Below are 14,555 nucleotides of genomic sequence, written 5' to 3'. Positions count from 1 at the left end.
GTGCTGTGTTAGGAGAGGTAGGACAGGCCTGCAATGTGCTGGTTAGAAGAGGTTGGATAGGCCTGCAATGTGCTGTGTTAGGAGAGGTAGGATAGACCTGCAATGTGCTGTTAGGAGAGGTAGGATAGGCCTACATTGGAAACATCCTCACAGCAGCGTTTCTAGGGAGGAAAATGTCCATATTTTATTGTTAAATGTCCTTTGTCTTTTTTTATCGATTGCTCCAGCATAACAGAACTCAGCATTCTGGTTTTCGAACACCAACAGAAACGTTTATTTTGAAGATAAATACAAAAATAGTACAAAATGGCGATGATGTCCAGATAAATTCGGATATCATCTAAGATGGCTGCTTTATCTGTTTCTGAGAGGAATCCTTCTGTTTGGTCGTGATGCTAACCCGTCTCTCTCTCAGCTAAAACTGCTGGATATTTATCCAGACAAATTCACCCTGTCAGCTTTACAACCAATTCCATTACTAGACACCTACTGTAGGTACCTCTCTGAACACCCTGGGGCATTTAATATGGTGTCATACCTGATAAGGAACTACCCAGACCCGATACAAGGAAATCAAATTAGCTTCAGTTGCTTTGATTACCTCAGTATATCACAGTTACTGTCTATGTTGACCTTTCCCCAGACATCTCAAGACAGACAAAGGTGGATTAAAAACAAATAAAAAATAGTTTCAAAAGTTGCTAAAATTGGGCAAATCTGTTGTGCAAAAACAGCAACGTAATTCTTCCAGCAAAAAATCCAATAAAACATCATTTTGTTTAATAAACCTGAAGCAGATTGTGTGAGACTTTGATCAATATAAAAACACTGCATCTCTCCATTGAGGGTTATACAACAAGTTGGTGACCGTATATCTTGTTTGGAACTGGAACTGTGGGTAACGGGGAAACGTGCCGATAGAAATACACATTTCTGATGCATTGCAGGCAGGACTTATCGATTTAAAATTGGATTTAGTTTTTTTTTTCTTCTCATTGTCTAAAATATATGTAATTTGAATATATAATTTACTGGTTTACTATACCGTTAAATGTAAAGGAATATTGTAATCACGGTTGTCTTGGTAAAATGTATTATGTTTTATTGTTATGGAAAAAAACAATTTCAACGATAACAAAAAATAAGAAAAAAAACCCACAGGAAACCAAAACATGCTAAAGTTTTGCAGCATTTCACTTTTACTTTCACCTTCCACACCCTACGATACCAGAGGTGTCGCCATCCAAAGGCCAAAATCAGTGCGTTTTTGGGACTCTGGACAAACAACTGGCCTTACCTGGAAATTGCAAGTTCTCTATGATTGAGACCCTGTGTCTGTTACGGAGAGAATAATCTCGTATCTCTGAGACTGTGAATACCAGTGACAGGCTGGGCATTTAATTCTAACAGTTTTACACAGACCCAGAAAGCCTACAAAATACAATGACTTGTTACTAGAGTCCTGCAGCTTAAGCAGAAAGGAGAAGCAGCACATGCATTGTATCACGTATCAGTCCTCCCCTCTCCCCAAGCATTTGATTAAAGGTGTAAAATGGTTTCATAGATAGGAAAGAGAGGAGCCTGGCTCTCAGACAGGAACAGATCTGCAGAACTTTGGCACCAGCCACGTACGTCTCTAAATCTAATGAATAATATTATTTCGTAAATAAAAATACCCATTGTGAGCACATTCACACATCTCGGCAGGTCTGCAACCGTGCCTTTCCCCATTATCTCTTAGCATACAGTGCTTCCACTGCAGCAAGGCATTCTGGGTAATGACATGCAAATGAGCACAAACAGTATATTTTAACATGGACCTTTATAAGCTCATACAGGTCCTGCTTATTTAGTAATTAATATTTGCTGCCACCTGCTGGCTATACTCTGTATCGACATATACCGAGTTTCTTTTCACAGCAGTGCGCAAACTGGGGGGGCCCCAAGATTTTTCTGGGGGGTCTGGTCACGCGTCCCTGGTCACGCCCGTTGCCATGGAAACGTGACGGCAAAAGACGTTGCGGGTCACGTGACGTCACATGACCCCACCGCGTTATTTGACGCATCAGACATGAGGGGGGGGGGGGGGCACGAGAGGAAGGAGCAGGTGGGGGGGGGCACAGGTGTGGGGAGTTTGCGCACCGCTGTTCTAGTATACCAAGAACGTCCCCCAGTTCTAATAACGACTTCAATTCCCTGGGAAAAGGGACAATGGGATCTCCATGGAGCGTGGCATATGGAGTAGGGTCCCCAAGCTGACGAAGAGCTTCAGCCCTACACTGACTCCTGTCCCGGACCACTACTGCCCCTCCCTTGTCAGCTCCCTTAATGACAGTGTTTTTATTTGATTTGAGGGTTTGTAACGCATGTTTTTCTTCTCTAGTGAGGTTCTCTATTGGCTGATTAAGGGGAGAGGTGTGAAATGTGTAGCATCATTTGACACCGGTTACCATGGTGATGCGTCGCCGAAGATCAGGTAGTTGAATCTGCAGAGTCCTCGCGCGGTTTCTCAGAGAGAGCGTGGGACCTCTGTAGCCCCCACGGGGGCGCCCCCCCCCCCCTTTGCGCACCCCTGCCTTACACCATGGGTTCTCAACTCTAGTCTTCAAAACCCGCCAGCAGGTCATGTTAGAAGGATATCCCTGCTTCAGCACAGGTGAGTCTCAGTCTTCGATTGAGCCACTTGTGTTGAAGCTGGGATATCCTTAAAACCTGACCTGCTGGCGGGGTCTTGGGGCCTGGAGTTGAGGCCCCCATCTTACACAAATGCAAGAGTTTGGCATTGTCCCTGATATTATTTCTCTGGACATAGTGACCGGCTTGGGGGGCCGCGGGATTTCCCAGAGGGAGAGGGCAGGGCTGTTGTTAGGGGGCTGGGTAGCTTCTTCCACCCTGAGTTGCTGCTGCTGGGAAATGCAGCCAATCAGCAGGAGGTGTCAGGAGCCTGGGGGTGGGGCCAAGGAGAGGAGGAAACAGATGGAGCGGAGGTGTGTGTGTGTGTGTGTGCGTGAGTGACACACCTTTCACCCTTGTGGCCAGTATTTTTGGAGAAGCCACTTGGCAACCCTAGATGACAGCTACTTCCTCGCCGCGAGTTCTTGGAGCCGTAATAATATAAATCAATTGATTGACTATATTTATTATTACTGCAAATGTTGGTGGGGAGGGGTGGAAATGGTGGCTGAGAAATTGTATTGAACTTATTGTGTTTCGCTGAAGGATAGCGAACGTACTATGATTTTCATTCATTCAAAATGTTGAAAATATTGAATATATATGTACAAGTAGCTCTCTTTCCCCCTAGTGTAGAGAGGCTACTGGTGCTGGCATTACCTGTTTGCTCACAGAGATCCCAACCCTCCGCCACGGGGAGCCCCTGGGTGATATAGCAACAACAATCTCGGTGCAGCGCCTCCACCTGGGAGGGATCCCAGCGTAGTGGGAGGAGCCCCTCACAGGAACCCTAAAATACTGATACACACACTGTATAAAATTAACAACAACCTTTTCCTATAACTATCTATATAACAGTTATGAGAATAATAATGCTACTGGTTACAGCTACCCATCAAGCCTCACACAGCCATAACCCACCACCGTGTAACCCACACCGTGCCCACAGTACCGGACGGGGCCCTCGGGCAACCGACCACCCCGGTGTCCGCAAGGATACAGCCACCACCCCTATATGTGGTCAGCGCTGCCACCCTGGTGTGTGTTAGTTGGTTGGTGCACTTAGTGAGGTAGGTACCTGCCGGGTACGGGCGCGCCGACTGATAGCTGTACAGGATCTGCTGATCCAGCGATGGTGCCCGCCTTTGCGATGAGTCCTCCTCCGCGTGGGTGGTATCGGCCGGCGTGTCCCGCATGCAGATAGTCTCTATACACTTTGGGTGTGATCTGGTCCCAGATCACAAGCTGTCCGGGCTGCGCATCATTGCAGCTGTACTCCCTATTGACAAACAGCTAATGGGGCAGTGTCACGGGAGACCAGGACTAATACCAGGGATCAATATCGCCAGACAGAGCACGAGAGTTTATAAAATTATGTAACGGGTATTCCCCCACCCAACCGCATACAGATTGTGTGTGAGGGGGGGACCTATGTGTTACCGGGTGTGGTGCGTATACCTGCAGGTTCACCAGGGGCCTGAGCCTCCGCTTGCTGGGAACCTGGGGTGCTCTCTGGAACGTTTCTTGATCAGCGCCTCCACCTGTGCAGGATTCTAGGAGTGTAGAATGTCCCCTACACAGGACCCGCATATAGTAATCACATACACTGGAGTATAGGTATAACCGTTTACTATATGCAGCATCAACATAACACTTTACACTCACATTAACCATATGTTATCAACTCAATAACTGTACCAAAGTCTCAAGTGTCAGTCACTCCCGCTTAGGAGCGTATACCCCGTGCTCACCACCGTGTACCCCCACACCGTGTCCACAGTATAACCCCTTTGTCACGTGGTCAGCGTTGCCACTATGTGTGAGTACTTTGTTGGTGCACTTATAACGATACCTGCCTGGTGCGGCGGCACCTGGCTTTAAAGGATCTTCACAAAGGATCAGTCGAGTTCCTGCACGACATCCAGGATCCACCCGCGTGGTGATCCGTCAGGGGCGATCCCACCCTGAAGATAGTCCAGTTCTCTTTATGGCGTAGGCTTGCGCCCAAGCCTCTTGGCGGGAAGCGCAGCGTCCGCTGTGTCCCTAACTGGCAAACAGCTAATGGGGCAGGGTCCCTAACCTAGGGCCTGTCCCTACAGCACCACAAGCTATAAGGTGGCTTAGGACCTATTTGGGGCCTAGGGGGGTTGCTGGCCTAATGCAGTGGGTCACAGACCCCTGCACGCACCTCCTACCCCTAGCTCTTCCTGGTCTGGACTACCTCGCTTCTCCAGCGCGCGAAATGTATCTATTCCCTGCAAGCAGGGAGCTCCTGTAGCCCTATTGGCTCCCTGGCGTCATGGGGGTGCTGCTGAGGCTCACGGGTCTTGTAGTCCCTTCCAAGAGCCTTCCCTGGTAGGGTAGGGTTCGCGCGCTATATCCTTGCGCATGCGCAATGTCTCTGCTGACCGCTGCGTGTATTTTTGCACTGCGCATGCGCGAACTTGCGCAAGATGGCGGCGCCCTGCTCGGGAGCCGCTGGGGACCTCCGGAGCACTCCCTGCTCGGCCCCCACCCTCCAGAAGTGCCGGCGGTCTGTCGAGTGACCCCCGGCAGCGGAGGTAACGAGGGGGGGGGGGGTCGCGGGGCAGAGAGGGTCAACCTGGCTACAATTAATTTATTGGAAAAACATATCCACAACTATACAAAAGACACAAACATCACACATACCCAACTGGGGGATGCCCGGCCTAACTAGTCGCAGGGAACTTCTTGCAGAGATTTCCCCTGTTCTCTTTCTTTGCCCAGTGCCTACAGGACTGGTTTTCAGGCCTGAGACCAGCACTGGAGTGGACACTGCAGTTTCTCCCTGTCACAGCAACACCTCTGTAACTCTCTCCAGCCTCTGTCTGCTAGGGGTCTCCCTCCCTGTCTGCTAGGGGTCTCCCTCCTGTCTGCTAGGGGTCTCCCTCCCCTGTAACTCTCTCCAGCCTGTCTGCTAGGGGTCTCCCTCCCTGTCTGCTAGGGGTCTCCCTCCTGTCTGCTAGGGGTCTCCCTCCCCTGTAACTCTCTCCAGCCTGTCTGCTAGGGGTCTCCCTTCCTGTCTGCTAGGGGTCTCCCTCCTGTCTGCTAGGGGTCTCCCTCCCCTGTAACTCTCTCCAGCCTGTCTGCTAGGGGTCTCCCTCCTGTCTGCTAGGGGTCTCCCTCCCCTGTAACTCTCTCCAGCCTGTCTGCATGGGGTCTACACTTACCTACACTTGAACCATAATATTGCAACACTCAGGGCCAGGAGCTGCCTACATGCCCGGCCCTGATTGGTGGGTAGGAAGGAGCTGCCTATCTGCCCAGGCACTGATTGGTGGGTAGGAAGGAGCTGCCTATCTGCCCAGGCACTGATTGGTGGGTAGGAAGGTGCTGCCTACATGCCCAGGCACTGATTGGTGGGTAGGAAGGAGCTGCCTATCTGCCCAGGCACCGATTGGTGGGTAGGAAGGTGCTGCCTACATGCCCAGGCACTGATTGGTGGGTAGGAAGGAGCTGCCTACCTGCCCAGGCCCTGATTGGTGGGTAGGAAGGTGCTGCCTACATGCCAGGCCCTGATTGGTGGGCAGGACTGCAACATAACATTTGCAACAATTCTACTGCAAACATATTAACCCCTGATTCCTGAGGTGCTGGAACCAAGCAAAGATACATATATACATAACATATACAGTAATACAATACCAAGGTATTACTGACAGGTAGGGGTAATGGCAGACTTAACCTTTATAAACAGCAGCCACATTTCCCCCTACTGTCACACCTCCCTCTTAAGCGTTGCGCAGCTGTATTCCCTATTGACAAACAGCTAATGGGGCAGTGTCCCTACCTAAAAGCCTGTCCCTGTTGCTGCCACAAACGTAAAGGGGAGTCGGGGCCTAGCTGGGGCCTATCGGGGTCACAGACACCCTGCACCTACACCCTCACCTCTCTGTGTCCCATCTCCGACTGATGTGGTCTCAGATTCGCACCAAACCTAACCCCTAGCTAGCCGTGATCCTGGCAGCCCTATTGGCTGGTTGCGCATATGTGATTGCATGCCCCTATGCATTATGGGGCTTGTAGTCCCCGCGGAGCCACTTCATATCAGCCGCCGCGTGCTCCGAGCGTACTGCGCATGCGCTCACTGTAATGGCCGCCACGACTCCTGCGCATGCACGAAACTCCGCGCGTGCGCCCGGCCCTTAAACATGGCGGCATCCTGCACAGGGAGCCGCCGGCGAGCCCGCCGCCACCCGCAACATCCCCCGCGGCCGCGGAGGTAAGGGGAGGGTGGGGGGGGAAACGGCAGACCAGAGGACCTGGGCTATATAGAATTGATTTTCTTGCTAGAAGCTGCTGATTGGAGTTAGCGCCCGGCTTGCGATGTCACGGATAAAACAGAACACTGACCATGCACACATAATACAAGCAAAGGTTACGCGCTTATACCACAACGCGGTATAAAATATAGCGTTTTCCTAGTATATGCACAGACTCACGCACCCTCCCCCATACAGGTTAATACAATTATTTTCTGTGATAGAACTAGTGCTGTTGTTTGCCTCTATCTATCCCTCTGTGCCCCCCCTCATGTCTGTCTCTCCTTGTGCCCCCCCAAATCTGTCTATCCATGTGTGTCCCCCACGTCTGTCTCTCCCTGTGCCCCCCCAAATCTGTCTATCCCTGTGTGTCCCCCATGTCTGTCTCTCCCTGTGCCCCCCCATGTCTGTCTCTCCCTGTGCCCCCCCCAAATCTGTATCCATGTGTGTCCCCCACGTCTGTCTCTCCCTGTGCCCCCCCAAATCTGTCTATCCCTGTGTGCCCCCCCATGTCTGTCTCTCCTTCTGTGTTCCCCCCATGTTTGTCTCCCGGTTTTCCCCCCAAGTCTGTCACTCCCTGCCCCACATCTCTCTCCCTCTGATGCCCCCCATGTCTGCCTCCCCCTCTGTGCTCCCTGCCCCAAACCTCTCTTCCTCTGTGCTCCCCCCATGTCTGTCTCCCTCTGTGCCCCCATGTCTGTCTCCCTCTGTGCCCCCCATGTCTGCCTCTCCCTCTGTGCTCCCATGTTTGTCTCTCCCTCTGTGCCCCCCTCATATCTGTATCTCCCTCTGTGCCCCCCCCCTGTGCTCCCCCCATGTCTGTGACTCCCTCTGTGCTCACCTATGTCTGTCTCTCCCTTTGTGCCGCCCATGTGTCTCTCTCTCTGGGCCCCCATGTCTGTCTCTCCCTATGTTCTCCACCCCATGTCTGTCTCTCTAGTGTCCCCCCCACTGTCTGTCTCTCCCTGTGTTCCCCCATGTATCTCTCCCTCTGTGCTTCCCCCATGTTTGTCTCTCCAGTGTCTCCCCCACACTGTCTGTCTCTCCCTCTGTGTCCCCCCATGTCTCTCTCCCTCTGTGCCCCCCATGTCTCTCTCCCTCTGTGCCCCCCCATGTCTCTCTCCCTCTGTGCCCCCCCATGTCTCTCTCCCTCTGTGCCACCCCATGTCTCTCTCCCTCTTTGCCCCCCATGTCTGCCTCTCCCTGTGCCCCCTCATGTCTATATCTCCCTCTGTTCTCCCCCCATGTCTGTCTCTTTTCTATCCCCCCCCAAATCTGTCTATCCCTGTGTGCCCCCCCATGTCTGTCTCTCCCTGTGCCACCCCATGTCTGTCTCTCCCTGTGCCCCCCCATGTCTGTCTTTCCCTGTGTCCCCCCATATCTGTCTCTCCTTCTGTGTTCCCCCCATGTTTGTCTCTCCCTGTTTTCCCCCAAGTCTGTCGCTCCCTGCCCCACATCTCTCTCCCTCTCATGCCCCCCATGTCTGCCTCCCTCTCTGTGCTCCCTGCCCCAAATCTCTCTTCCTCTGTGCTCCCCCCATGTCTGTCTCCCTCTGTGCCCCCCATGTCTGTCTCCCTCTGTGCCCCCCATGTTTGTCTCTCCCTCTGTGCCCTCCTCATTTCTGTATCTCCCTCTGTGCCCCCCCCCTGTGTCACCCCCCTGTGCTCCCCCCCATGTCTGTGACTCCCTCTGTGCTCACCTATGTCTGTCTCTCCCTTTGTGCCGCCCATGTGTCTCTCTCTCTGGGCCCCCATGTCTGTCTCTCCCTATGTTCTCCACCCCTTGTCTGTCTCTCTAGTGTCCCCCCCACTGTCTGTCTCTCCCTGTGTTCCCCCATGTATCTCTCCCTCTGTGCTTCCCCCATGTCTCTCTCCCTCTGTGCCCCCCATGTCTCTCTCCCTCTGTGCCCCCCCATGTCTCTCTCCCTCTGTGCCCCCTCATGTCTCTCTCCCTCTGTGCCACCCCATGTCTCTCTCCCTCTTTGCCCCCCATGTCTGTCTCTCCCTGTGCCCCCTCATGTCTATATCTCCCTCTGTTCTCCCCCCATGTCTGCCTCTCCCTCTATCCCCTCCCATGTCTGTCTCTCCCTCTACCCCCAATGTCTATCTCTCCCTCTGTTCTCCCCCCATGTCTGTCTCTCCCTCTATCCCCCCATGTCTCTCTCTCCCTCTGTGCCCTCCCTTGTCTGTCTCTCTCTCTGTGCTCCCCCCCATGCCTGTCTCTCCCTCTGTGCTCCCCCCATGTCTTTCTCTCTGTACTAGCCCCATGTCTGTCTCTGCCTCTGTGCTCCCCCATGTCTGTCTCTCCTCTCTGCTCCCCCCATGTCTGTCTCTCCCTCTGTGCTCCCCCATGCATGTCTCTCCACCTTCCCCCCCATGTCTGTCCCTCCCTCTGCCCCCCGCATGTCTGTCTCTCCCTCTGTGCTCCCCCCATGTTTGTCTCTCCCTCTGTGCTCCCCCCATGTCTGTCTCTCCCTCTGTGCTCCCCCATGCCTGTCTCTCCCCCTGCCCCCCCATGTCTGTCCCTCCCTCTGCCCCCCCATGTCTGTCTCTCCCTCTGTGCTCCCCCCATGTCTGTCTCTCCCTCTGTGCTCCCCCCATGTCTGTCTCTCCCTCTGTGCTCCCCCCATGTCTGTCACTCCCTCTGTGCTCCCCCCATGTCTGTCTCTCCCTCTTTGCTCCCCCCATGTCTGTCTCTCCCTCTGTGCTCCCCCCATGTCTGTCTCTCCCTCTGTGCTCCCCCCATGTCTGTCACTCCCTCTGTGCTCCCCCCATGTCTGTCTCTCCCTCTGTGCTCCCGCCATGTCTGTCTCTCCCTCTGTGCTCCCCCATGTCTGTCTCTCCCTCTGTGCTCCCCCCATGTCTGTCTCTTCCTCTGTGCTCCCCCCCATGTCTGTCTCTCCCTCTGTGCTCCCCCATGTCTGTCTCTCCCCTGTCCCCCCCCCTGTCTGTCTCTCTCCCTGTCCCCCCCCCTGTCTGTCTCTCTCCCTGTCCCCCCCCCTGTCTGTCTCTCTCCCTGTCCCCCCCCCTGTCTGTCTCTCTCCCTGTCCCCCCCTGTCTGTCTCTCTCCCTGTCCCCCCCCCCTGTCTGTCTCTCTCCCTGTCCCCCCCCTGTCTGTCTCTCTCCCTGTCCCCCTGTCTGTCTCTCTCCCTGTCCCCCCCTCCCCCTGTCTGTCTCTCTCCCTGTCCCCCCCCCTGTCTGTCTCTCTCCCTGTCCCCCCCCCCTGTCTGTCTCTCTCCCTGTCCCCCCCCCTGTCTGTCTCTCTCCCTGTCCCCCCCCCCCCCTGTCTGTCTCTCTCCCTGTCCCGTCCCCCCCCTGTCTGTCTCTCTCCCTGTCCCCCGCCCCAATGTCTGTCACTTTGCTCTTGTCCCGCCCTACTCCTCCTCTGATGTGTCCCCTGTCCCACCTGTGCAGCCTTTGCAGCCTGTGTCCCCTGTCCCACCTGTGCAGCCTGTGTCCCCTGTCCCACCTGTGCAGCCTGTGTCCCCTGTGCAGCCTGTGTCGCCTGTGCAGCCTGTGTCCCCTGTCCCACCTGTGCAGCCTGTGTCCCCTGTCCCACCTGTGCAGCCTGTGCAGCCTGTGTCCCCTGTCCCACCTGTGCAGCCTGTGCAGCCTGTGTCCCCTGTCCCACCTGTGCAGCCTGTGTCCCCTGTCCCACCTGTCCCACCTGTGCAGCCTTTGCAGCCTGTGTCCCCTGTCCCACCTGTGCAGCCTGTGTCCCCTGTCCCACCTGTGCAGCCTGTGTCCCCTGTCCCACCTGTGCAGCCTGTGTCCCCTGTCCCACCTGTGCAGCCTGTGTCCCCTGTCCCACCTGTGCAGCCTGTGCAGCCTGTGTCCCCTGTCCCACCTGTGCAGCCTGTGTCCCCTGTCCCACCTGTGCAGCCTGTGTCCCCTGTCCCACCTGTGCAGCCTGTGTCCCCTGTCCCACCTGTGCAGCCTGTGTCCCCTGTCCCACCTGTGCAGCATGTGTCACCTGTCCCACCTGTGCAGCCTGTGTCCCATGTCCCACCTGTGCAGCCTGTGTCCCCTGTCACCTGTGCCGCCTGTGTCCCCTGTCACCTGTGCAGCATGTGTCACCTGTCCCTGCTGTGCAGCCTGTGTCCTCTGTCACCTGTGTCCCCTGTCCCCGCTGAGCAGCCTGTGTCCCCTGTCCCCGCTGTGCAGCCTGTGTCCCCTGTCACCTGTGCAGCATGTGTCCCCTGTCACCTGTGCAGCATGTGTCACCTGTCACCTGTGCAGCCTGTGTCCCCTGTCACCTGTGCAGCCTGTGTCCCCTGTTCCTGCTGTGCAGCCTGTGTCCTCTGTCACCTGTGTCCCCTGTCCCCGCTGTGCAGCCTGTGTCCCCTGTCCCCGCTGTGCAGCCTGTGTCCCCTGTCACCTGTGCCGCCTGTGTCCCCTGTCACCTGTGCAGCCTGTGTCCCCTGTCACCTGTGCAGCCTGTGTCCCCTGTCACCTGTGTCCCCTGTCACCTGTGTCTCCTATCACCTGTGTCCCCTGTCCCACCTGTTCAGCCGATGTCCCGTGTCCTGCCTCAAGCCGCTACGAGGGCTTGTGCCGCGTTGCAGAGCAATGCCCCCCATTCCCCTCCGGCACTGAAGGGGTTGAAGCACTTTTAGAACTTGGGACACATTTAAAAGGAAACAGAACTCTCCCTCCAACAGACTCAGGTGCTCAGTGTGCGGCAGGTAATGTGCCCGCTCCTGTGCGGGGTATCAGTGTGTGGCAGGTAATGTGCCCGCCCCTGTGCAGGGTATCAGTGTGTGGCAGGTAATGTGCCCGCCCCTGTGCTGGGTATCAGTGTGTGGCAGGTAATGTGCCCACCCCTGTGCTGGGTATCAGTGTGTGGCAGGTAATGTGCCCGCCCCTGTGCTGGGTATCAGTGTGTGGCAGGTAATGTGCCCGCCCCTGTGCTGGGTATCAGTGTGTGGCAGGTAATGCGCCCGACTCTGTGCTGGGTATCAGTGTGTGGCAGGTAATGTGCCCGCCCCTGTGCTGGGTATCAGTGTGTGGCAGGTAATGTGCCCGCCCCTGTGCGGGGTATCAGTGTGCGGCAGGTAATGTGCCCGCCCCTGTGCTGGGTATCAGTGTGTGGCAGGTAATGTGCCCGCCCCTGTGCTGGGTATCAGTGTGTGGCAGGTAATGTACCCGCCCCTGTGCTGGGTATCAGTGTGTGGCAGGTAATGTGCCCGCCCCTGTGCTGGGTATCACTGTGTGTGGCAGGTAATGTGCCCGCCCCTGTGCTGGGTATCAGTATGTGGCAGGTAATGTGCCCGCCCCTGTGCTGGGTATCAGTGTGTGGCAGGTAATGTGCCCGTCCCTGTGCTGGGTATCAGTGTGTGGCAGGTAATGTGCCCGCCCCTGTGCTGGGTATCAGTGTGTGGCAGGTAATGTGCCCGCCCCTGTGATGGGTATCAGTGTGCGACAGGTAATGTGCCCGCCCCTGTGCTGGGTATCAGTGTGCGACAGGTAATGTGCCCGCCCCTGTGCTGGGTATCCGTGTGTGGCAGGTAATGTGCCCGCCCCTGTGCTGGGTATCAGTGTGTGGCAGATAATACGCCCGCCCCTGTGCTGGGTATCAGTGTGTGGCAGGTAATGTGCCCGCCCCTGTGCTGGGTGTCAGTGTGTGGCAGGTAATACGCCCACCCCTGTGCTGGGTATCAGTGTGTGGCAGGTAATGTGCCCGCCCCTGTGCTGGGTATCTGTATGTGGCAGGTAATGTGCCGCCCCTGTGCTGGGTATCAGTGTGTGGCAGGTAATGTGCCCGCCCCTGTGCTGGGTATCAGTGTGTGGCAGGTAATGTCCCCGCCCTTGTGCTGGGTATCAGTGTGTGGCAGGTAATGTGCCCGCCCCTGTGCTGGGTATCAGTGTGTGGCAGGTAATGTGCCCGCCCCTGTGCTGGGTATCAGTGTGTGGCAGGTAATGTACCCGCCCCTGTGCTGGGTATCAGTGTGTGGCAGGTAATGTGCCCGCCCCTGTGCTGGGTATCACTGTGTGTGGCAGGTAATGTGCCCGCCCCTGTGCTGGGTATCAGTATGTGGCAGGTAATGTGCCCGCCCCTGTGCTGGGTATCAGTGTGCGGCAGGTAATGTGCCCGCCCCTGTGCTGGGTATCAGTGTGTGGCAGGTAATGCGCCCGCCCCTGTGCTGGGTATCAGTGTGTGGCAGGTAATGCGCCCGCCCCTGTGCTGGGTATCAGTGTGTGGCAGGTAATGTGCCCGCCCCTTTTCTGGGTATCACTGTGTGGCAGGTAATGTGCCCGCCCCTGTGCTGGGTATCAGTGTGCGGCAGGTAATGTGCCCGCCCCTGTGCTGGGTATCAGTGTGTGGCAGGTAATGTGCCCGCCCCTGTGCTGGGTATCAGTGTGTGGCAGGTAATGTGCCCGCCCCTGTGCTGGGTATCAGTGTGCGGCAGGTAATGTGCCCGCCCCTGTGCTGGGTATCAGTGTGTGGCAGGTAATGTGCCCGCCCCTGTGCTGGGTATCAGTGTGTGGCAGGTAATGTACCCGCCCCTGTGCTGAGTATCAGTGTGTGGCAGGTAATGTCCCCGCCCCTGTGCTGGGTATCAGTGTGTGGCAGGTAATGTGCCCGCCCCTGTGCTGGGTATCAGTGTGTGGCAGGTAATGTGCCCGCCCCTGTGCTGGGTATCAGTGTGTGGCAGGTAATGTGCCCGCCCCTGTGCTGGGTATCAGTGTGTGGCAGGTAATGTCCCCGCCCCTGTGCTGGGTATCAGTGTGTGGCAGGTAATGTGCCCGTCCCTGTGCTGTGTATCAGTGTGTGGCAGGTAATGTGCCCGCCCCTGTGCTGGGTATCAGTGTGTGGCAGGTAATGTGCCCGCCCCTGTGCTGGGTATCAGTGTGTGGCAGGTAATGTGCCCGCCCCTGTGCTGGGTATCAGTGTGTAGCAGGTAATGTGCCCGCCCCTGTGCTGGGTATCAGTGTGTGGCAGGTAATGTGCCCGTCCCTGTGCTGGGTATCAGTGTGTAGCAGGTAATGTGCCCGTCCCTGTGCTGGGTATCAGTGTGTGGCAGGTAACGTACCCGCCCCAGTGCTGGGTATCTGTATGTGGCAGGTAATGTGCCCGCCCCTGTGCTGGGTATCAGTGTGCGGCAGGTAATGTGCCCGCCCCTGTGCTGGGTATCTGTATGTGGCAGGTAATGTGCCCGGTCCTGTGCTGGGTATCAGTGTGTGGCAGGTAATGTGCCCGTCCCTGTGCTGGGTATCAGTGTGTGGCAGGTAATGTGCCCGCCCCTGTGCTGGGTATCAGTGTGTGGCAGGTAATGTGCCCGCCCCTGTGCTGGGTATCAGTGTGTGGCAGGTAATGTGCCCGCCCCTGTGCTGGGTATCAGTGTGTGGCAGGTAATGTGCCCGCCCCTGTGCTGGGTATCAGTGTGTGGCAGGTAATGTGCCCGCCCCTGTGCGGGGTATCAGTGTGCGGCAGGTAATGTGCCCGCCCCTGTGCTGGGTATCAGTGTGTGGCAGGTAATGTGCCCGCCCCTGGCCCCTGTGCTGGGTATCAGTGTGTGGCAGGTAATGTGCCCGCCCCTGTGCTGGGTATCAGTGTGTGGCAGGTAATGTGCCCGCCCCTGTGCTGGGTATCAGTGTG

General features: G+C 56.0%; 1 protein-coding gene across 4 annotated transcripts in view; it reads left to right on the top strand.

Annotated features, from left to right (window-relative positions):
• LOC142497920 (hyaluronan synthase 1-like) overlaps nt 1–14,555 on the top strand; it is a 78,132-nt gene that overhangs the window by 22,698 nt on the left and 40,879 nt on the right. Inside the window, exon 2 of one of the 4 annotated variants that reach the window (XM_075606369.1) lies at nt 2,384–2,476. The exons of the other annotated variants lie outside the window; for them this stretch is intronic. Coding sequence (XP_075462484.1) covers nt 2,452–2,476 — 25 coding nt within the window. The 5' untranslated portion in view covers nt 2,384–2,451. The remainder of the gene's footprint in view (nt 1–2,383; nt 2,477–14,555) is intronic. 4 annotated transcript variants of the gene reach the window in all.

This window comes from Ascaphus truei, chromosome 6, assembly GCF_040206685.1.
Source record: "Ascaphus truei isolate aAscTru1 chromosome 6, aAscTru1.hap1, whole genome shotgun sequence".
NCBI classification, from domain to species: Eukaryota; Metazoa; Chordata; class Amphibia; order Anura; family Ascaphidae; genus Ascaphus; species Ascaphus truei.
This window is presented reverse-complemented; position numbering and strand designations above follow the sequence as displayed.